At 45.1% G+C, this 24,857-nt stretch overlaps 1 protein-coding gene across 1 annotated transcript in view; it reads left to right on the top strand.

The window, feature by feature from the left end:
• Nucleotides 1–22,510, top strand: part of LOC128301682 (protein bowel) — a 40,697-nt gene extending 18,187 nt beyond the window's left edge. The window contains exon 3 of the mRNA XM_053038272.1: nucleotides 19,960–22,510. Within this exon, the coding sequence (XP_052894232.1) occupies nucleotides 19,960–21,439 (1,480 nt within the window). The 3' untranslated portion in view covers nucleotides 21,440–22,510. The remainder of the gene's footprint in view (nucleotides 1–19,959) is intronic.
• The last annotated feature ends 2,347 nt before the right edge of the window (nucleotides 22,511–24,857 follow it).

Genomic DNA, 24,857 nt, shown 5'->3' with positions numbered 1-24,857 from the left:
TTACCGCTTGCGGTTAGATCGGTGAACACGGAAACATCATGTTAGAGGTAGCGTGTTTGTGCTGAAACGGTCACGAACACGGCGAGATTTATGCAGTTGGACATGTGAGGAAGGTTTGGTTCTACCTTCCTGGGAAGAAGCACTGTTATTAATAAGCGTCTTGTCGCTTATAAATTAGGATAATTTAAAATGAGCAGCTACAGACAGTAGGAAGCAGCAGATTAAATTAATTTTCATTTTAAATTGGTTAATGTTAGTCATTACCAAAACTTTGCTTGTTAGTGAAGATTTTGTGATATTCAGTATTTAAAACGCTTTTTTCTCTACTCTGCAAATCAGCAAATCGAACTATCCCAAATTAATTATGTTTCGGAATTGGAGTTGGATCCACAGAATAAGGAATTTTGGTCAATTACATTACTAGCTCAAGTGGACTATCAGTTGGAAAAGTAAATAACCAATGAAAATACACGTGGAAAACCCCTCACCAGAACAAACAATGAAACTCGCAGCAATGATAGCATTTAAAACATTTCTTCATCGTTCTTCCGTTAAGTGCAGCGTAACCACCGGAAAACCGGAAGCAACGCAAGCGAAACGGTTGCAATTGTTAAAATTAAACGAACGGCGAAGAACCTAAGAATGGGAAAAAAATGCTCTGACGCGCTTCCGTAAATAACGACGAAGCGTTTATGCAAAAGCGAAAACCTACAACAAAGGCAACCATTCCATGTGCAGACGATCGCACACCTCAAAGAAAACTATCTAAATTGATCAAAACGTGCACCGAAACGAGGGAATAAATTGTGGAGCTCGGTTTGGTGCAGTTCTACATTATTCAAGCACTCTCGTAGTTTTATTTTGTGCCTCCAACCCGAAGGAAACGTGAAGGAATCGAACGAAACCCATCACCGATCACGTCTCGATCCTTATCTTCCGGTTGGACGTTGATGCAGTCCAACCCGTCGCTGTCCCAAGGTGGAACGAGAAATTAGCGTAACAACAGGTGGTTATGGTTGCATTTGTTTTCATTGCGCATTGCTTTGTTTTTTATTCTTCGCTCCTTTTATTATTCCAATTTCGAATGCTGACGATTGAATGCGCTTTTCTTCTCACGTTCTGGCTCTGTCCGGTGTGCCTTGCGTGGCAAATGTAGGGGATGAAAAGAAAATGATGGTCCCTGGCCCGATTGTCCATGGCTTCCGTTGAGCGTTTGTAAGTGTTCAACGGTGTAACGATCGATTTTGCAATCATTTCGCTTCATTTCCGTTGCCGATGAAATGGTTCCGGTTTGCTGAAACTGAAGGTGGTAGTAACACCGTACTCTGCACAATCATTTTACCTGTAAAGACCAAATCCCCCGAAGAAAGGGAGTTTTTCGTATTTATTTTTAGAAGGAAGATTAAATTTATCTCCTTATTCCATAATCCTAATTTAATTCACACTTCGCTCAAATAGCTTCATCTCCAACTCCTACAACGGATACTTCTGCAAATGTAAGCTGCATCGTACCACAAAGTGTAGCAGCCGCCCGAAATTGAAACTGTCTCTCATTATCGAACCCATTTACTTCGTAGCAGCACGTCAACATTTCATTAAGTGTTGCCAATTAATGGTCACCCAAAAAAGGTACCAAAATAGCACACAAAAAACCCCCAACTTGCACCTGATCATCTGTTGCATCTCTACCGTTGTTGGACGCCTTTCGGAAATATGTTTGAAAATGTAGAGGATAAGCGAGAGAGAACGTGAAAGATGCAGCAAAAAACTAAAGTGAAACATTGCATGCAGTTCGGCCATTTTCAACTTTTAGCAATTTTCATCATTTTCAACTTTCATCCTGGCAGTCACTGACTTTAATTGAGTTTTGCAACGGGATATCCCAACCCGGCTCGAAATCGCTCGGTGCTGGGCAGGATCACATCCTGCCGCTCATTAATATGCAAATGGGTAGTCGCCCCCGGGGGTATGCCCCAAAAAAAGAAAGAAGAACCAAACAAAACGCGCACCACGTCCGGTGCAGGATGCGTTTGTGTTTCGCTGAAATTAAACCAAGAGAAACAGACGAGCAGAGAACAGAAGAAAAAAAACAGGCATGCTGCCTCAAATGCACTTTGCCGCATGTTGTGGAACAGTGGTACTAAAGGCCATTCTTCCTGTTCGCCCAACATGGAGTACCTCTTATCGGAGTTAATTTATCAAGCATTTACCGCCCAAAGGAAGGAAGAAACACAACAAAGTGAACGGAATCGAAAATCGCACCTCTCGCTTGTTCGGTTTTTTTGGGGTCTTCAGGAGAGCTTGTGTGAGCTTTTTCCCCCCTTGCAAGATATCTGCCGGAACAAAAAAGTGAGAATGCTGTGTGCAAAAAAATATTTCTATCAAAGGACAGTTTTCTTTCCCATTCCACAACAATTAATCACCATAAATAAAACTAACCGTAATGTAGTCCTTTAATTGACCTCGTATCCTGTTTTGTTTTTTTTTGGGGGAGAAGTATTAAGTTCCGTTAATTAAAAGAGAAATATTGCTTTCAATTAAGCTTTCAAAGAGGCACGATATTTTCTTTTGCTTTCACAAGATATTTTAGTTGGAAGTAAAGAGGCACATGCAATGTGTCGCCTTGAACTGAAATTTAAATTACATTGCTCAAAATCGGCTTAATGCATGCAAATTGCATACTTTGAGGCGTTTTTTAGTTGATACAACTTATAAATTACATCACTTTTCGTGCAACGCATGATACATGGTGCTGCGTTGTGTAAAGTTTACCAACTTAAGTTTTGTATATGAATGCATAATCAAATTGAGAATGAGAGCAAAACACCTTATTCAATTAAATATTCATCAACCCCCAGATGGCTTTCTTTCCCACTGAATGTTCTAAAACTTTCTTCGTTCTACAATTCCACTCAATATTGCTGTAAAACATTTCCCACTCTTATTCGATATTCAATCAACGCCAACAACAAGTAACTGGTGCAATGGACTATGGACCAGCCAATAAAAAAACTACATCTTACAAGACGTCTCGAAGGATATCTTGACCAACCGGGGAACCACAAACTCGTGTCAGTTTTCACTGCGAACAGCAAAGTTTCTTTGAAAACGCTTGTTTTTCCGGACACAGGAGCAGCGAAAACTTTATCTTGGGTTTGCTGCATTCGAGCACAGAACACCAACAGAACACCAACAGCAGCAACTTGCAAACCACCGCCGAAAGGGGTGCAAGTTGCAGGGAGAAATGTAAAACATCTCATGGCAAACATTAATTTGAGTACGTAAAGGTAAACTGTTTTGCTACGTTGAAAGCTAGCACAGGCTGGACGGAGTGATCGCTTTTACGGTGCAGGGCGCTGTAGGATAGTACGTATATCGGCTCTTTAGTCATTCCTGGAAGTATTATGGTACACCCTTTCAGAACACTCCATGTATTTAAAGTTCAACAAAGCGAGTTAACATGTGTGCCTGACAGAATGTTATGGAGAAAGCTCAGCTGCCAGTTTTTGGAGTGAGCTTAAATATTAACGCCCAGCATTTTCCTGGAAGGTGAAAACTCTCGTAACCGATGTCCAATAGGAAAAAGCAGGTGCTCTACCGATAGGACCAATTGTTTTTAACGCTTGATTAATTTTTTCCAACCTTTCGGAACAGTCTGTTCGGGGCAGATATTTTCTTTGGGCAATAGTGTACGAGAGTGACGACTAGTTTCTAAATTGTAATCGAACTTTGGGCATAGAAAATTGGCTCGCCGTAATCTGTTGATTCCAGCCAGTTGGAATGTAAGGGATTTGCGTTGCAAAAAGGGCATGCATAACTTTTCTGCTTCAGTCCTACTACACTACGCACCCACACGTCCGTTCGAAAATACCGGAATGGGTTGTGGCTTCTCTCGGACACTGCAAATAGCACAAAAAAGCACATCCCTCGAACTTTTGCAATTTGATTCCAGCTAGTGCTGCACTTTGCTGATTGTTTGCTGCAGTTTGTGTTCTTAGCTTTGTGTGTTCTGGAAAACCCCGGGACCAATTTCCTACCAATTTCCTTGATTTGTGAACGGTTTCGTTTTGGTGTGGTTCCTATGCACACAATGGCCACTAGGAGAGCAGGAAAGTCCTCGGGTACGGAAAAGTTGAAAAAAAGTTCCCCATTTTTTTGTGCAGAATGGCACAAACTTCCAGACCCAGATCCAGAGAAAATTACCAGACCGGGACGTGGAGAGATGATCGCCTCTGCCTTTCGTTCGGATCTGAAACGGTTGTCCACACTAAAGTAAACGACTCACGTACCGAGTTGCTCAAGCCTGCTCACGAATGAAACGATCCCCACAAGAAGCGAAACGCGCACACACACACGGAAACGCCTCACGTAGAACGTGTTTCGTTTGTGTGGCAAAATAATTACATTGAATTCTTTTATAATTATACACCAGCACGAGTGCTTTGCGCCCCAAGGTCTCACCGACAACAAGTCCAGAATGTTGCCCCGGTGCAAAACTGCACGGATGAAAAATTAAACTTTTGCTTAAGGAGCATCACATGGACATCATCTTCAGAATCAGTATCAACCGTTCACCAAAGGCCCTGCAAGAATCGATATACGGCCCTACGTGCTGATGGTGGTGTTCCGGTGCCTCCGATTCCGTTGGAACTTTGCTGGATGACGAAGATAAAGTCGCCTTTGGGAGAGCTGAAAGGAAACCGCAATGCATCTGCAACCGGCCGACCTGTACTCTGCACATCCCACTCGTACCGCCTATTGATTTCCGATGCCGATAAGAGTGCCTGTTACTCCCTCGCCTTGTGATTTTTTTCTTCCATTCCACAGCATCAGCACAGGTCCAAAGTTCCTGGTTCCGCAATTTAAAGGTTTCCTTTTATCTGGCGAAAAATTATATCCCAAGGTTCCCTTCTCGCCGAGATATTCTGCCGAATTTCTCGACGGGCTCTCCGTGAGTGATGGTTGAAGCGTAGTGTAACGTTTTGCTAATGGACTCGTTCCATTTTTGGCACTGGCACAACACACACACACTCACTTTGCGGTTGGAGTACGATGGTGTGAATTCCTGTTCTCCAAGATATCAGATTACTCGCCATGGAACGAGATTTGGGATGCGATTTTCGTTTTTTCGTCTTATTGGACGAACTTCTGGATCGTGGCGTAGATCACACGGGGAAGCTTTAATCAGTTAAAGTAATATAAATCTACCAACGAGAAAGATTTACAAGCAGCGCAACCCGGTTGATCTAATACCGTGCTTGTTTTCCTACACGGTTCTTTCTTTTCCGTGTTTTTCCCGTCAGGTAAGAATTGTGGAAAGTACCATTCCATTTTCGAAGAAAGCTCCAATCCCACCCGACGTATCGTCATCACGTGCATAACAACCAGCAGCCAGCAGAGCTAATGGAGTCCCTGAGTGCAGGTTTATTTGTTCCTACTTTGCGCTTCTTTCGATGGTTGTTTACTTACTACACAAGCACACAGTACCTGCATCCGTGTGGGATGGAAACGAGGTAAAAAAGGATGTGTATGCTTCGCGTTCTTCGGGAATTTCAGTCCGCTGGTTGGGAAAACACAGCTCACGATCCTTGAAGCTCGCTCACATTCCATTCCACGGGTGCGTTCCCGGGGCTCCTGGCTCCTAATCGACCATCTTTCCCCATCGCAGAGCTTAATCGAGCTCTTACGGATGCAAATTTTATTCCACCATTTCGAGCTGGCGCGCAATGAAGAGCTGAGAGCTGTTTTTAAAAGTCTCTTTCCAAGTGTGTAACACTTTGCACTAGAACGCCACCGCCATTACGTACAGGTTTTGAAGTTCTGCGTACAATTGGCCTAGGAAGATCTGCCGGCGCCCAACAGTGGTTCGCATGGTGACGGACTTGTTTTGCAACACATTGGAAAGGCTGCGTCTTCCAGCGGATATGTTGTCCGCTTGGCGCGCTGAGTGTCCAAATGTGGTTCAAGTTGCTTTCCCACAACCGGCATCTCTCTGCGAGCGCGAATAACCCCAGTTACTGGTCCAGTTCTTTTTTGCCTCTCGTTTTTTATTGTTTTCCTAAACGCGTCACTTTCAACACTTGGTAATATGGGGCCCCTGCATTCAATGTGTGAAAGCACCAGGATGGAGGAAATGGTTGAGGATGCGAGAAAAAATCAACTCTGGAACCGACGGTTTTTACCCATTAAAATTCAATAGATCATTAGAAAACAATAACATAAACGGTCCGCAGTTCGGTGCTTGTCGATAAGCGACTCGTCTTCAACCGACACTGGGAGGAATAGGACCACAACCGTTCAAGTGGTACAGGTTTGTTCAATGTGGGGGTCCTATGACAAAGTTACGAGAGCTACCACGAGCTCGAGATCGATCGGCATCTTCGAGGCGTTTTTTTTTTCTTTTCTTTGCCTTACTCCGCTTTGTTACTACTTTTTTCCTCTACTCGAGAGCTCTCCGTGCGATGATGGGCCACTATACGAAAGACTCCAAACCGAAAACGTACTGGTGCCTCGATAGGCGAATGGCGTTTCCAAGCTCATTTGATTTGCATAGGACCGTGCTGCAGGGCACGGTGCACGGCGAGCGCTGGTAAGAAACGAATTTTTAATAGCTTCTCATTCCAAAACGCGGCTGCCTTTTCTTTTCCTTGCGAGGCACTTGGGCGAAGTCCGAACTTTACAGGGAACAGTTGCTTTTTTTCCCATCTTCTTTCTCCACATTACACAGCCCTTGGCAACGGTCGACCGATCGGCTTGCCGAAGGCGGCGTGCATGGACCACAAGTAGATGCTGGATGAAGCCTTGGACGGATGAATAGGTTCGATTTGAATAATTTATTCATCGCCATCACCATCCTGTCGCAGGAGCGTAGGAATGTGCTTCACCATGCACATGCCCAATCGCCAAAATAAAGAAAAGAGGAAATACACCAAGACGCTGATTTTCAAAATGGCGATAAAATAATCACCCCAACAACTCTGGAACTTTCAGAATAAGTGTCCCATATATGTCAGCTCCATCTTTCATCAACCGTACACTTTAGTGCTTAGCGGCCAAACTTTTGACAGTTCCAGTTCTGCTGGTGAACGCAAGAGGGCGCAAAGGCCTTTCAAAGAAAGAAAAAACCGTCGTTTGCTTCACCATGTTTGTGTTGCTTAATCTCGATCCTCGCCGACCGGTATGGGGCAACATTAAAGAGAAATAACATTAATTAGTGTTATGTTGCTATATTTAACACATTCCACCGCCCTCGTCCTGGTTGCCGTGACAAATACAGGAAACGTAAAGTGCTCGAATGGGATGGATGGATTCGTTTCCTGTCCGGTTCTCCTTTCGAACGACCGCAGTAAGAATCGGTAATGGCCGGCGGTACGTTTTTAGTGACATTCTTGAATGAATTCTACAACCGGTCTAGAGCCTGAAAGTGGCTCGCGAAGAGACACTGCGTCGCTGCGAAGATGAAGTGTTTCGTTTGTCTTTTTTGCTCATTATTATACTACCGCGCCGCCGTGTCAGGTGGTGTGTGATGCCGTTCGTTTAATGTTGCGTTTCGTTTGGAAATGGCAGCCAAGACCTTGCCGCCTTTCTGAATGGAGGGTTTGGAATGCCATAAAGGGATTTGAGACCTTGGTTATATGAATGGAAGATGATTTTTCGTTTGAATAACAAGTCCGCGTCGTTTCGACAAAGCTTGTGGTCCGATAGATCGGTCTTCATACTCCAACTCTTTTACACAGTGGTATAAAAGTAATAATAGTTATAGTATAACTATTAGTAGCACTAAAACAACTCAATGTTCAACCTCTTCAATGACAGTTTCTCCTAACATTTTTACACTGTCGAATCGAGAACTGATCAACTAAACTTCACAATGGGACCATCTTCAACACAACAAAACCTTCTTCACACTACAATACACGTATGACGAATGGCATTTCTCAAGGTTTCTCGCCATAAGAATAGCTGTTGTGGCTTCCTTTTCACCTCTTACACAAACTTCAGTTAAATAAGCCGAGGTCTTGTAAGTAATCTTCACCACAAAATGCATTCTGAAAGAAACGACAAAGTAAGAGCTGCAATTCAGCATGAATCAAATAAGAAAAAAAGCGCCTGGAATCGATTGCACTAAAAAGAAAGAAATTGCATGCGGACAAAAAGGCCTTGCAAGACAAAGTTTCACAAGCGAAACAAAAAATAAGGGCTGCCTTTTGATTTATGGTGGCGAATCATTTGCGGTCGATCGGTGATGATAATTATTTTGTTCGCGTTTTTCTTTTTACACGTAGTAATGCTGTTGTATGCTTTCTTACCACGCTCTAGCACCTTTACTCAGTTCCTGTCATTCAGTTTGCATGACACCGCCACTCATAATAATCGGGCTCAGAGGAATGCAATCTTATCATTATGTCGCCAATGTGCAGCTATAAATCTCCCCTGCTCCACGAGCGCCCATACACGAAGAGCACGAAGAATTATAATTATCGGAACCACTTCGGGCAGATACTTTGCGTAATGATTGCTACCCTGCCGATTGATTTCCCTTTTGCTCCTTCGACGCCAATCGAAACGCTCCGAATGTCACAGTGCATTCAACTGGATGAAGGATAAAAATGAAGCCTCTCGCAAGATAGCGTCGGCTACCAGCGCGTCCATTAGCGCATGATGCCGCTCGACGAAAGTCGCATGATCGTGTCATTGATTAATGCATTCAATCCCGTCCATCATTACACGCGGCGGCTAGCCCACGTTGTGTCAGAAGTCGTGCAAACTGGACGTCACCTTGCGCCGGTGCTACCATTTCTTGACGCTTCGCAACATTGTGGTGCCGGACAGCTGCTACCGTGTACGGACTCCATTCCGCTCGATTACCTTGGTATGATTAAGCCAAACCACCAAGTAGGTGAGAAACGCAAAAGGCTTCATCGGAGAAAGGGGGAAACATAAAATAAAATCCTTTGGGACGGAACATTTCATTCCGAGGATGAAGCGCAACGATCGAACCCATTGTGGAAGCGAAATGAAATGAGTTTCGGGTGTAATCATTTATCAAAAAACCTTCTCACTGACCAACTTCAGAAAGGAGACGCTCCGAAGTATGGTGACAGTGACAGATGGATGGGACCAAATGGAACCTACGTGGGGAACGACCTCCACCACGGCTAATAAATGATAGCGAGGTACGTGATCGTCAAGGTTGATAGCGGCCAAAGTGGACCGTCTCCTGTAAGTGATGCGCTAATTGATATCGGAGCAGGGTCCCATTCCGTTTGCAAAAATGATAGCGCGACATGAATTCGCTACTCACACTTACCATGTCGTATCATTAGGGTCCATTAAGGGGAACAAGCTCTCTGCTGGGCACTCGCAAAATTTGACTCCCAGCTTCTGAAGTCGCCTAGAAGGTTCCTCTCCAAGAGTACATCCTGCAGTTATTTATAGTGTCGTGCGTTGCGATTCCATCTTCCGCACACAATCGTTGGTGCTTGATTTTGTGGTTGCCGTGTCGCGCTTGAAATTATGTCCCATTAATAGAACGTCTGATTGTATGAGCCTGACCTCATCCACATCGAGCGATATTAACTGCAGGGAAACGCACATAAAAACCGAGCTGCGGTTTGATGAATGTTGATCACTGTTGTCGTATCGATCAGGGTTTCGTGATAATAGAGGAATGGGACCGCAAAACCTGAAGAACACAAATCTGACATAAAACCACGTTTTGATGCGGAGCGTGGAGTATCGAAAAATTGCATAATGCCTGCGGGTGTGCAACAGGCCCCGTTGGACGTCATCTTCCTCATGATGTTTGGGCCGTGGTCGTTCATCATCTTTTGCATTGCACATCAATCGCATTACACCGCACCGACCGATCATCAATCGTCCGTGCAACCGCACACACACACATCCTGTGGAGAGGATAATTATGCACACCGGAACGGCCGGAGACTATACGCGGTGCGTTGTGAGGTTTTGCCATAGTGGAGCAGAAATTGCAACTAACCGATAATTACCTCCCCACCTTACCAAACGTCAAGAAAAACTTCAATACTCGCACAAAAAATGTCTTCAATCCTGAAATGCGTCGCCTCGATAGCGTATAGTAATGAGTAATTTCATGCACCTAATGATTAAATGTGCCTTGTAAGAGTCGTCCATTGCTTCCATTCTTCTCCGCCATATTCAGTTATTTTCACCATCTTTCTTCACCAAATTCACTCAAAGAATTTGTCTCGCAAGGGGTGAAATAAAAAGTTGCAAATCCACCGAAGCAACATCATCCTCGAAAGGTGCGTCCATGAGCGATTCTGCGATTTTTGTACCCCGTTCTTCTGGTGATGGTGATTAATTTCCCAAATCAACCCACCTTCCCGGTTCGTCCAGTTTCACCCAATCTTTCGACTCGGCAACACAAAACCCTCGGCTTTGGGATGGGAAGAAAATTGGACCACGCCAATGTCTCGGTGCGGTTCGTAGTATGAACCTGGTAATTACGAAGGCTCCACCATTTTCAGCGTGAAGCTCCGTATGTGGAGCTGTTTCACTTGAGCACCGAACGCATTGTGCTCTCGTTCGGACGCTCTGTGTAGTTGTGGCCTGTCGGCCGGCTCCATTTGTCTTCCGAGCGGAGATCGATCGAGGTCAAAAAATCGGCCACAGAATCAGTGTCGAAGCATGACTGGCCGACCGGTTGTTTGGACCATTAGCTGCAAAAAATCTTGCTTGTGTGCCTGTGTGTTGCCCAAGGGACATTCCTTCGCTAGGTGGTACACTAGACAACAGTAACGCAGCAAGCTCATTAGAAATCAATTACCGATTCTCAACAGTTCACACTTTACGTTACAGCTCTGATTGTGAGTAATTGTTGGAAGATTCAGGAGAAGACCTCATAGTTAACCGGCTTTTTCTGGGGTGTTGTCTATCAGAAAATCTCTTGTTAGAGTTTACTACCTATTATATACGCAAATCGCATCATCTTCCACTAAAGATGCCACGGTTGATTTTGTTATTTCTTTTCTTTTTGCGAAACCAATCAACAGTAAAATATATTCTCAAGTTACCTGGAACGCAAAAAGAGGAGCGAAAAAAAAGGGTCACATCAGCGCCACCTCAACTTAACGTCGATAAAGTTTATCGTTTATTCTTTAACTGCAATAAAATATTTTGCCTGCTAACATAACTCCATCAAAATTTTGATCCCGTCCATGTCCACGTTCTTGACATCAAACACACTTCCCTACCCTGAACTCTCCTCGCTTACGCAGGGGCTTCACCTTCTACGGAACGTCGTAACGACTTCTAACGAAACCACAAAATGCAATCAAACCAAAAACCGGCCATCGGACAATAAAGAAACCCCCTTGAAGCTTGGAGAAGAAGTGCATCTTTTATAACTCACCGTAATTCCGCTCTCCTTTCCATTCTTCCGGATCCTGCGTGCGGCTATCGTCGCGTGTGTTTGTGTGTGAACCGACACACTCTTCCACGGCGTCCCCAGGCACTGTAGACATAATTTTAGCGGAATAAAAACCCCACATTCTCGAACCAGTATGTTTTAGAACACGTTTTGCGTCCAAGCACCCGATGCCTTCGATTTATGTGGTTTTGGGAAGGATTTGTTTTTTTGCTCCTTCACCACCTGAATGTCAGACTTGCCCTTGAGACTGGATTTGCCCTAAACGGATTGATCCTAGATGATTATACATCAAAAACCTCTCGATGCGGTCCGAAATCCCATCCCTAAAGCGCACCACAAACGAACGGGCGAATCGCACGTTCGTAAATCATTGCAGTTTGTTTCGTGATTGCAAAAAAATCCCACACGATCCCGCATTTTACGACACGAATACACGAAATTCTACATCACTGTCATAATTGGTGGAGTCCCTTTTTTGTAAGCTGGCGGTTCGGAACCAATTTCCCGGAAAGCTCACCGTCTTAAGTCGCACATTTTACAACGCATGCGCAGGGTTGTGTAAAAGTATTTTGCTCTGTGGCAGCAGATACATATTAACCTTAACGCTTCTGGGTGCAAATGATGGTGACATGAGTGTGCGAAGTACCGATCAACACAGCATGACAGTGGTGCTATAAAGTAGAAGTTTTGCAAACACAAAAAGGAGCCATTTATTTAACTTCATTAAGGCATGTGTGTGTGTGGGTGAGTGTGTTTGTGTATGCATTCGAACGGAATTCGCGGTCAATCAATGCACTTAGACGATGCAATCCGAACCATTAGCCAGCCATTGGAGGTGGCTAAAAGAAGACGACGATAAAAAAAAAAACACCCAACTCCCTCAGACTCCTCCAACTGTCTCAAAGAAACGGACCAACGTAAGGCAACCCACAACCCTCTCCAGGTTTTTGAAAGGCAGCGCAGAAGGCAAAAACTAAAAGTTTGATATAAAATATAGCCTGCCAGCGGTCTCGTATCGCTTAATTATGCTAATTACCAGCCGCGAAAGATGTCGGGCTGATATTGGCCCGCGTTCGAAACGGCGGCGTATCGAATGGTGTGCAAATGAGGCTTGGGTGGTTTTCGTTTCCATCGGCTTTTTTTGCGAACGAGGGGACTCATTTTCCTGAGAGAGAGAAAAAAAAGGAGTCCGTTGGCTGGTGCTTAAACGATTCGATTATTTATTTTGTTTTGTTTTTTTTTTTTGTGGGCTGCTATTAGGAGCCAGCTCCAGATTGGCAGATGGCAGATTAATGGAGCTTCCCCCTTACCTTCACCAATCGGTGACGCAACTTGATCAATTGGCTCGATGGTCCATCGCTATCGATGACCCTTTCATTTCTTTGCCTCCAGCTTGATGTCTCGCTATCTGATTTCTGTCATCGGGGGGGTTTCGAGGAGCAGACCTTTTTTCCCAAATGGTTTAATACGTTACCATTGGAGTGAAGATCTCGCACAGATCTTCATCTACAGAATGGGACATTATTCGCGTGGATTCCCAATTTTGGATAAAGCAGGAATCCCCTATCTCGCGTTCTTCACACGCCAAACACCACCAGAAGTACAGCATCGATTACGACCGCTGTGTTTGTCTAGTTTCTCAAACGTAACTGTCCACCGGAGGTCCAACCAACAGGACGGACGAAAGACCTCCTCGAAGATGAGACCTCTAGACGTACTCGCGACGCGGCGCAATATTTGAACTTGGCGGTCTTGACGCTTTAATCTTCAACCGGACCCGGCTTCGTTTTCGTTGTCATCGTTAAAGTAAACATGGCCGTGTGGTTTCGAGTACGTCCGCTAGAGTCTGCCGCTTCATGCGCTGCGCCATCCATCAAGACCACGGACGCAGCAGAACGAACGAAGCTCGGTGGCTTGTAAGGGTGCTTCTCGTCGAGTGTATTAAATAATTCCCTTTCGTGACACAGATAGATAGAGACCGTGTCGTGTGACGATGGACGCTTACAAGAGATTTCGTTTAAAGGGTAAAAAAACAATGCCAGTACCGGACTGCATACCAACGGCGGTATGGACAGCAACTAAACAAAAGCCATCCCCCGATACTCCAGCACGGCTTCTTGAGACGGAGCAAGTGCATCGATGGGGTGCATCGTTTGCAGGGAAAGCAGCAGAGATTAAGTTGAAGTGTTTAGCATAGGCCAATATTGACCACTCGTCTTACCTGTTGTCGCTTGTCGTTTGTTCAGACCTCAAAACCCTCCACCTAGAAGAAGGATATGAAAAATCAATTAATATTCAATTCCCAAACCATTACTTTTCGCTCATTGTTCCTTCGCGCTGTGTCCTTCTTGAGGAAGACAAAAAAAAACACTCTCTGTCGGAGAAATCGTTTGTGGCGATGAACTGTTTGCGGATGATTTCAATTGCAAACACACAATCAATGACGCACTGACAAAAGCTCGGACAGTTTCTTGGCCGGGTTTTTTTCTATCTGTGTTGTTTTTTTCCTCAAGACACGAAAAGCTACTCACTTACCACCCAGGCATGGGAGCCCGGATCTAACTGCCGCATAAGGCGCAAACCTCTGACGCTTCGTTCGAATGACGCACTCACTGCACAACAACGACCGATTCCTTTATGACCATAACCGTTAGCAACAAAGTTTCGGAATGGGGCTTTTTAAAAAGTATTTCACACTTCCGTACACGCAAAAATCACTCCCCGCTTCGGCAACTGTGTCAGCGTACTGAGGTTCGGAAGCATTTACTACGGCTGTTTTGTTACTGTCGCTCGTCTGAATTTTCAATTTACGAGTAGAACATAAAATATAATCCTTTCGCCTGTGTTTTTTTTTTTTTCATTTCGCCCCGTCAGTAGCAAAATCGGAAGTGGAAAATTGCTGCCTAAGCCGCTCACATCCCAGTTGCCGATAGGATTCTTGTTTTATTTTGCTGTATTTTACTCCTGCATTCACGGTCGTGAAGTGTAAAAGCGACTAAAGTGCCGACACTTTCGCAGTAATTTTATGTTCGAGGATTTCGGTTTCGTTTTTTTTTTTTGGATCGAATATTCCATCAGCTCATTGTGAGACGTTTTTAATCAGCTTACAGGGCGTATCGATCACAGTGTTCGATGATGCCGGGTACAGTTTCGGTGGAATTTCAATCATCCCAACAATGTTGATGCAGTAAGCTTTTCAAATTCGGTCAGAATTTTGCTGGTGGAAGAGCTCATATTTTTGTGACGATGAAATTTTAATTTTAAGCCGTCACATATTTGAAATTGATATCATGCTGAAAGCCCGTTATTGTTTAGACAAACTCATGTGTAAATATTAAAGATAGCCATTTTTATACAAATGTGCTGAAAGTTGTACAGAAGAACACCCTTTTAAGTGTGCCTAATTGTTTAAATGCGATATTTGTATTGCTAATTGACTACCTTACGGCGTCACCGGTTCCGCAGGAAATTAATTTAAAACATCGAACAGCTCGATAAACTTTCCTTATCAATCGATGCCTTCTTCTGTGCCCACCATTACGCACTCACCAGCATGAATCTCCACTGCTCATGAATATCAATCCCGCCCATCCGGTCGTTCTGCCACGTTCCTTCCAAGACTCATCTGCTCATCTGCCCCGAAACCCGGGAATCCGTGGAAAGAAAAACCCAACCCTGGGGGGAGGGGGAATAGGATCATCGTCGTCATCTTCGCCGTTGCCGATGGTCGATAAAGATAACACACGAACGAAACCAGTTTCTTCACCAGCGGGATGTGTTTTGCACTCACCGCTTTTGCAACCCGGACCCGGTTTCCATCGCTAGAACGTTTTGTCTCTTCCTGGTTCTTTTTCTTTGCACTTATCTTTCGCCGCTCGTGACAGCTAGGTTTTGATCAACAGTTCTCTGTGCGATCTTATCAGCCTTCCGTTTGAATTGCTCAGAGTAAAAAAGCAATTAATCCTGATACTTTTCTACGTCTCACTCGCTTCCTCCTTGCCAGCAACCATTCCGGATGCGGTGCCCTTTAGTTGAAGGCCCGTAGTTGTCCCGCTGGAAGAGTTGTGGTAAGGTACGGTGGGGCGAACCTATCGATTGATGCGATTAATATTTTTCCACCCTGTTGAGCATCGATTGCACGGTGGAAGCTTACAATGTACCGCTTTGCTCGAGTTCAATATGAGTGGATGATGCTAATATCCCCGGATTGAGCTTCTTATTGAATATCCCCCTGTTTTCCAGTGGCATTACGGCTGATTGCGCACGGCGGTTCCAGTTGGTACTTTGTTGCAATGGATGGCATCGCAAATGAAACGGGCGTACGCTTTCGCACTGTTCCGTTGAGCACGGGTTGAGTAATCGCGATAGATACAAGCTTGTTTGACAAATCGATTTCTACTGCCGTCGGAAGTGGAGGTGTTTAATTACAACTACTGCTTCCAGCGATTCTTTATCATGTGACGTCAAATGCAGTACTCAATCCAAGCAGGCTATTAATATCTGTTGATGATGTTTTAAGATTGTTTCATATATTTTAATGCCCAAAATCTCATTTAAAATGCTCAGATGATTGGAAAATGGATTTCAGAATGTATTCTTCAGGTGATCGTGACGAGGGATTGCATTAAGTATAATTTCATTTACTCTGTACATTTAAGCGGCAGATTTCAGCACACCTCTGAGAATGAATGTGATGAAACGAATGTGATTAAAATTCATTAATTAAATCCAGCCAAAGCTGGAGGAGGCATCGAGCTGTTAATCCAAAACTGGACCAAAATGCAGTACAGCTCGTGTGTCCTGCGAATCCGGAAAAGCACACATCGTTGTCATATGCAACAACACTGAAATTGTTTCATGTAGCAATTTTCCGAATACGCACATCCCTGCAAACTATATCTGAGATTCTGCTAGCGAAAACCAGCTCCCGGAAACAGGCTGTCAACCGTTGTCGAACGTTTGTTTTGTGTGCACGGGAAAAGTGCACACATTGCAACACGGTTGCGTTCGATGATCGGTCAACCAGAAGCCAAACATGGACCCTGATTTTGGGTGCGGTTTGGACAGCAGAATTGAAATGGACGAGCAAATAAATTATTTCACACCGAGCTGATGCATTAATGAGGAACGGTCATGTTTGATGGAATTTCGTTTTTTCCACCCCTTCATCAGGTCTAATCTCGTAAGAAGAGTATATCAGCAGTTAATCCTTTTTTTTTTTGCTTATTGGACATTGCCGCGCTACATCGATTTGATGCGTAAACCCATAATCTGTCATCAATTAAGAAGCGCTGGTTCCATTTGAAAATTATGAATAATTCCAATCCCATTAGTCGATCACATTCTGGACAGCGTTGAACATTTTCCGGTTCGCACAAATAATTTAAAAGCTCGTACGCGGAAAATTGGACCCATGCTCAGATGGATTCGTTCCGAAATCATTTCAGCTACCGGTTTTCGAGACCGAGAATGATTTTACAGCGTGGTGCTTCCGTCGGGTAAATTGAGTACATATAATTTTATTTGCCTATTTAAATAGAATAAAATTTATACACGTAAAAACACACCTCTCGAAACACCGCACCAAAATTACACTATCATCCTGCTCAATTTGTGTGTTTAATTTTGCGCTTCGTTGCCCACGATGAAATGGCAGTTTAAGTCACCATTGTTACATACTAGCCCGCAAAAGGTGCATAAAACACGGACCAACCGACATGCGAAACCACATTACCATAGGGATGGTACGTTTTGATCCCAACCGCCCGCATGTAGGCAATCCCTTCGCAAAACCGACCGTGGGGCACACATTTTAGGACGCTTTCAACTGAAACGATATCCCATCCAGAAACCATCCCGTGGGTGTTGTTAAAACTGACCTTTATCCAACGTAAAGCTCCTATCTCCCTTTGGCTGACCGCTTTCGGTTGTTCGCATGGGTTTTATGCGATGTTAAATTTCCATCCTGAATTTCTGGAAACAGTGAGCCATAACTAACAGGGGCCCGAAAAATGCATTAACCGTGGTGGTCCTTTTGCGCCCCGTCTCCCCTCCAAACGGTCTAGTGAAGCGTGTGCCTTGGGGACTGATACAAACTCTGCTGTACAGCAGGGCATGGGGTATTGTTTGCTTTGTACGGCTGCAAACAGGGATGTGCTTAAATCTTTTCCCCAGAAACACTTACGCGACACTAACGATGCAACGGTGCGCTGATCCTTTGCCGGTGGTCCCAGCAACTCATCCATCACCCGCGCGAGAAGTCAAGGACTGCTACCGCTAATTAAGCTGCTAAGTAATGTTCTAACCAAACGTCCAACGGGAACTCGGTCGCATGAATCCCATTTCACGTGAAATGGATTACCGGGCCGTTGCAGTTTCGCTCGGCCTGACGTCCATTTTATGACCTTCCGGTGTGCAGCTACAGAGCAGCAGACGGATTCATGGCGAATCCCTTTCCACACTCGAAGATGACGTTGATTATGGTGTGTTATTATCATAATTCCTAAATCATCCACCTCAAACCCGCAGCTACAGCGAACAGCGAGATCATCGCCGCTGTAGTTTCCGCTAATGAGACAGTCTGGGAACGTCCATTTTGTCGTTTTTTCACGGACCCAACCAAAACACACACAAACACACGAAATGCCCAGAACGGAGTGTAAAAGTGTCGAAAAGTGGCCCCGGGAGCCGGACGCTGAGAAACCGGACCCGAATGGGTTTGTGCTTCTGTCGTAAATTACCCAATAAATTATGCCACCACGGTTCGGTGTGATAGTTCCGCACAGCAGCCACCGTACGATGGCGGAAGTGCTTTATGCATCCACTGACGGTTAAAGCTGTCTTGCGGGTAGCTAAATCACCACTCCCTTGCCACTGTCAACATTCATCATGGTGTGCTTGGTTCGCGTGGAATGGTTTACTACAAAGTGGTTTTTCAGCAACGTTTCACATCATATCATCTCTCTGCGGTAAGGCGTTCTTCCCCTTTTGACAACTGCAACAATGTTGACACGCTACAGTGCTGCATTTCGTATCGATACGCGCGCCACGCGCCACGAACACCGAGAGCAAGCATCAATATTTGCTATTCATTAATTCAATATCGATGCTTGACGCCATCCGCAATTCACCAGTCCTTCCTCTTTCACTTCGCTTATCAGATCGAACCACTCTGGTACCAGTCGGCGAGTACCTTCCGCTAGGAGCACACTGTACATGCACTTCAAACGGTGTACGACTGCCTGCGAAGTCAAGGCAACCGCCGTACCATCGTACCATGAACTTCATCCCACCGCCCTTCGGTAAACCAGCCATCCGTATCACGCAATCTTTTTGCCATCATTTGCCTTGCCGATCCCAATTTCCCCCTTGTGTGTGCGTGCGGCGAGGAATCAATCCTTTCGAATTGGTTGCTCGCTCCTCGCTCCCGTGTGTCGCCTTCTTTCTAGTTGTAGCAAGTAAATCGACGGAGATACACCGACGGGGGCAAAAAAAAGCTCGTTTTCCCCGCCCTAGCTGGTGATTGTTTTTCCATTTCGCTTCATGGAAAACCTCAAGCAACGATTTCTTCCACTTTCACACTCGACTGCATGCCGTTGTCGGTAAACCGGTACCCGCCAAACTTCGTTCGACTTTACCGCTGAAGGGACCATCATATAGTGTGGTATCGTGTTTCGATACCATTTAGTACAAGAAACAACCGCAGTAGCACGCAAAACACTCACACATACCAAAAAAAAACCTCTCCAACCGCCATCTTGCGGGAAGGGTTGTTGCATGGCTGCCGTTGATATGAGCGCCGCGGATTGACTACGGGGGAAAACCGACCAGATAAAGTCGGCTACTTCGATCCGGGGCTGGGATCTGGAAGACTATGATGTATGGAAGTGCTCCAAGCAAATGAACCAAAAGATGGCATGGGGAACCGGTACCGAAAATGTTCTGGTTGTGGCAGCCCGACACAATCGAATCATCCGATATGCCCGCTGGTGTAACATTCGTATACATTTCATTTACAAGGTTCCGTACTTTGTGGTAGCATTCCACGGGTATCTTTCTTCCAAGATCGTTTCTCTAAGCAACATTTTGTTGCTGGAGGTTAGTGATGATACGAGACATCAATTTATTCTCAGTAATAACTGTTTCATCATCAAGCCTTTGTGGGAAATAATAAACAACAGAATACAATTAGATGCTGGTGTATTTCTGGCCGACGCTAGCCGTTTGGTAGAACAGTTTAATGAAGCAATTCTTTATAGGATTCTTACTTAAAAAGGGTTTAATCAGTATAAGTCCCCCTATCAAACCTTCCATAGCTTTTTGAATATCTTATTCTTATTTCAGCTTTTTTTGCGAATGGCTCTACAGATTAGACGTATCATGTTTCAATGGTACAAGACATTACGGTCTGTCTCCCCCAACAAGCCCATGTGTTTGACACTTTCCAAAAACAGTCCAATGTCTCGAGGTCACACAAATTCTACCCCTGCGTAACTTGACCCACACCGATACTGATGTTTTGTCTCTTCCCGATCCCTTCATTACAGATACATTCACTCGAAGGAAAAGCCATTCAAATGCACCGAATGTGGCAAGGGTTTCTGCCAGTCGCGGACACTTGCCGTACACAAGATCCTGCACATGGAGGAATCGCCCCACAAGTGTCCGGTGTGCAATCGGAGCTTCAATCAGCGCTCCAACCTGAAAACGCACCTACTCACCCACACGGACCACAAGCCGTACGAGTGCAACTCGTGCGGGAAAGTCTTCCGCCGGAACTGTGACCTGCGGCGCCACGCACTGACGCACACCGTCGGGGACGTCCCGTCGGAAGCGCTCGATGTCGGGGTGGACGATGACGGACATCAGCTGAGCGGGGACGAAGATGAGTCGGTGCTGGAGGTGGACTCACCCGTACACTCACCGGCTGGACGGAATCGTTCGGTATCGCCACCGCTGGATATGCCCGTGTCGGCAGAGCTGGACGACGACGAGCGGGAGGAAGACGAACGGCAACCGGAACGGAATGCCCGTCGAGCCGCGCACGACGACGATGAAATGGACGATGAGGACGAGGAGGAAGACGATCTGATCAGCGTGGCGGGCCACGAACCCGATCCTACGCCGGTTGTGCAGTGTCACCATGAACGGCCGATGGGTTCGAAGAGCCCGTACACGATGCGTCCACAGTACGATCACGGCAGTCGCTCGTCGATGTCTTCCCAATCTTCACACCATTCCAGCTCGATGCATCCCTCGGTACACGGTGAAGATTCGCGTGATAGTGGACCACTCACAATGCCACACCCGTCCACACACGCTCCCGATGTCTTCGTTCCGATGCTTCATGTAAGACGTGATCTCCACCACAAGATGGGACTGATCGGACGTGCGTCAGCTACCATCACAAGTGGTTCCAGTGGAGGACTTCTGGACAATGGCGGTAGCTTCCTCAGCCACATTCCGCTCCGCAAACGGGCGATGGGCCCCGACGGAGAACCCCATCCTATAATGAGTCGTGGTCTGCATATGACTCCTAATGGTCGTGGACATCACAAGAACCATCTGGTGGAGGATGTCCACTCGGGACCACCGGATTCCCCACACCGTGAACCGATACCACTGATGTCGCCCTCTGTACCGTCTGCCTCGCCGGTACTGCTTTCACCTCATCTTCCGCCGGGTCTTGCACTTCCACCGCCACCGCCTCCACCAGCACTGCCCAGCTCGATGGCAGTGCCGATCAATTTGGCGAACCTGTCCAACCTACCCGTCGTGTTACCACCGGCAGCAACTTCAACCAGTTCAGTATCTGGCAGCGGAACCAGTAGCAGTTCAGCAGCCTCACCGCACCTCCATCATCCGGTAGTGGTACCATCTCAAGTGACATCCTCCAGCACATCGAAAGGTGCTGCCTCAACCACTACTTCTGCGTCTGCAACGAGTAGCGCGCCTCAGGGGGTGCCAGCACCACAACAACCGCCACGCAAGACGGGATTCAGCATAGAGGACATCATGCGTCGCTAGTGCCCTGCAGTTGTAGTGTTGCCGGTGACAAACAGTACAAATTGGACCAACATCAGCCTTCCGAAGACGCGTGGTACAAGTATGCATCTCTCTTAGAATAGATTCACCGGTTCGACACCAAGTGTCGAGCTCGGGTTTTTTTCCTTCCCAGGCGAATGTGTTTGCAAGAGCAGTAAAACGTTAAGGCAACTCTTCCCCAACTAAGTGCTGGTAGGTTACGTTACGCTAAGCTAAGCTAGAGAGGTTATCCCAACAGTGCCTTTACATGATGATCTGCAGTATGAAGCGTGTAGGTAGGTGAGCGCAGCGGTGGTACGATCGTTTTTACTTCCAGTAAGATATAAGCATTTCGACTAGGTAGCATTAGGGTAGTTCTTCCACGATACAGTAATCCGATAGTCTATGTACAGGTGAGTCTCGCACTTAAGAACCCAGTTCCGAGGATTAGGTAGGAAAATCAGAGTCGGTAGTGATCCACTCACATCCGGGTCCCGGTAGTTCAGTTCCGGGGCTTTATTGCGTGCCCGACGTGCCCGAGCCAAAATGGCAGTTGTTAGTGATATATTAAAATGTAAGTATGCAGCCAGAAGTGGAAATCTGATCCGGTTCCGAAACCGTTCAGTAATCGTCTCCTTATGCCCTTCAGCTGAGGGTAGTGTAGATTTCAGTTACTGACCTGCTTATGGTCGGTACACACCAGTTCGTTTTAGTTTGCATTTAACGCTCGCTGTTACACACACTGAATGACCGAACGATGGAGCCATATTCAATGTCCCTTTCAGGGGTACTGTACAGGGGGCCCATCTCGTCATTTGCTAGAAGTATGTAGAGATTAGCATATGTCAGGAACTGTTTTGTAGCCAGGAATAGCGATAGACACTCCTAATGTAAGTTATTTTGTGATTCGCTCGAACATTCGAAAAACCTTTTACTTGTGTGCTCTCGGGAGCTTTTAGCTAGAATTATAAGGATTACAGCTTATCCGACTCTGCGCCGCGTAAAAGAGTCTGCAAATCGTACAATCATTTTCAATAATTGTATTACGTTTTATCTTTCTCCTCAATGACTAGAAGCGATCGAAATAAAGTAAAACATGATTTTTTCAGAAGGTAACAACCGCGCTGTTTATTATTAACTCTCTTCATACGAGCTAATGCACTGGAAAGAAAATTATCGTCTCCTGTCTTTTGAGCCTTTGATTCCATCGGCGCTGTAGTTCGGTGCTGCGGGCCACGCTAATGGATTAGAACGGAACCGTTTCATTAGAGCTATTGTTGTGAGAAACTGTGCCATCACATACGATGGCGATCGTACGATGATCTCCGTGAAGGTAAAAGACGATCGGTCGTTTCTTCATTTGCGTGATGTCTAATTAGTTCTGGAAAGAATTGCAAAATTCAACCATATCATTAGCGCAGTTAGGCGAGAATGCCGTGAGACCAGACAGCGACTCGGCCAGCTAGCCGTTGGGGATTTCTCGCTCATCCTTTTTTCACACAACACATCGCGTGTAGCAGATATTGGACGGATAACAACCATCGAAAATTGAGCCTCGAGCATAAGGAGCGAATGGAATGGTGAACCTGCAAAAAAGGTTTACGAAAGATTGAAACCAAAACAACAACAACATCAACATGGATAAAACAAAACAGGAAAGAAACACAAAGTCGTTCTAATGTGAAAAGCCTCGCAGATGGAGAGAAACAAGCAAGAAAAAGAAGCTGTACAAAAACAGAGTGGATAAAAGTTTGATAGGAAGAAAAAAAGCCACCGATAGAGGTGGGAAGAAGTTTTGATAAGCAGCAAAAAATGAAGCAAGAATGAACGAATGGAAAAAACAAACAAAAAATAAAGAACTGTTCGTTTTGGGGATGGAAGCAAGCGTGGGGTGTCCGTGTACGATTCCACGAAACGTTCCAGTCGGAAAGAAAAGCTAAGGAAGTAACCCATAAGTCCTAACAGATAATCCGATTATGGCAATAAAGTTTAAATAGAGAGAAAGAGTGAACAGAGAAGAATGAAAAAAAGGAACCTTCGCTAAGGAAGTCTGACTGAAGGATTAAGAAAAAAAACGTAAGGAAAGCGTACGAAAAGCAAACACGACGGGAAGATTCACAATGAACGCTCAAGGTAGGAGAGAAGGAAAAAAATATCAACCTCAGCTCTAAATCCAAACGATCCGCGTATTTCGAACCAGCCAAACGGCCACAAGAATGTAATGGAATGGTGACTGCGGCGGCCACGGTACGATGTCCCCAACTTTTGTCGCCTAAACGTGACATCGAGGTCATTTTTCTTGTCATCTCGTGTTTCAGACGTCGTCCAATGGGGTTTCGCTTCTACCCTTGTTTTGTCTCAATGGGACGGAGAAAAATTTCGTTACGAAAGAAACGAAAAAAAGACCAACGACTTGCGGTGTTGTCGTGTGGTGGTCAAGATTAGGGGGTTCGTTACCGAAAGCAACTCATCGATTGTTTGAGGTGTCGATAGTTTTGGGAAGAACAAACTCATAACATGTTTCTTTTCTCTGTTTTGCCAAATTATCTCTTTCCCGGACTGGAGCTCTGAAAGGGTTAGCACACTGCAAGAACAAAGGACTCATAATTTAAAAGTCTAGCTCGTTTGGTAACGTTCGTGAATTTCGTGGCTGTTATTTATGGAAGGATGTTTTTGTTACTAAACTAAAGAGATCCCCCTCATTTGGATAATATTGGACGTTGTTAAATCGTGTTCATTTAGAAATTACGCTCTTATGCTTATGCGAATGGCGTTGCGTTTCCAACAAAATTGACTAAAAAGACAAATATTTTTTACTTCCTTAGCATACGAACCCGCTCACGGTAGGGCGTTGTCTGACTATCGGTTTTCTGCAGTTCTTTCTGAGAATATATGTTGAACATATATTTGTTGATGACATTATAAAACTTACACCCCACGTGATATTCCTGTAAGGATTTCCCGTTAAGTATTATTATAAAAATGCTCCAAAAGATATGTTCCACGACCAAAAGATGCTCGGGAAATTATTATTTAATGTTTCCAGTTATTCGGACTGGTATTAGTATTGTTCTTTTGAATAATGAAATTTGTGGATGGAACTTTTTACCTTCGCAGGTGATCCTAAGTATAGTAAGCTAACCTCCAAGATTAGAAGGTCCTTTATTAATGTAGGCCAAAAAAGACAATCCAACTTACAGTTACACAGTGTTATACACACCATCATTCTACTACTTCACCTATGGTAAAGCCGAATTCTTCTCAAGAATACGCTTTGTATGGCACTCAACATTATTTGCTCGATATACTTTTACGACATACCTTTTCAATCTTCTCACCAACACAAAATTGAAACATTCATTCACGCACCCGCTTGCTACCTAACCAACATTTCCGAGCCCACAATTTTTCCGCACTACAG

This window comes from Anopheles moucheti, chromosome 3 (assembly GCF_943734755.1).
Source record: "Anopheles moucheti chromosome 3, idAnoMoucSN_F20_07, whole genome shotgun sequence".
Taxonomy (NCBI): domain Eukaryota; kingdom Metazoa; phylum Arthropoda; class Insecta; order Diptera; family Culicidae; genus Anopheles; species Anopheles moucheti.
This window is presented reverse-complemented; position numbering and strand designations above follow the sequence as displayed.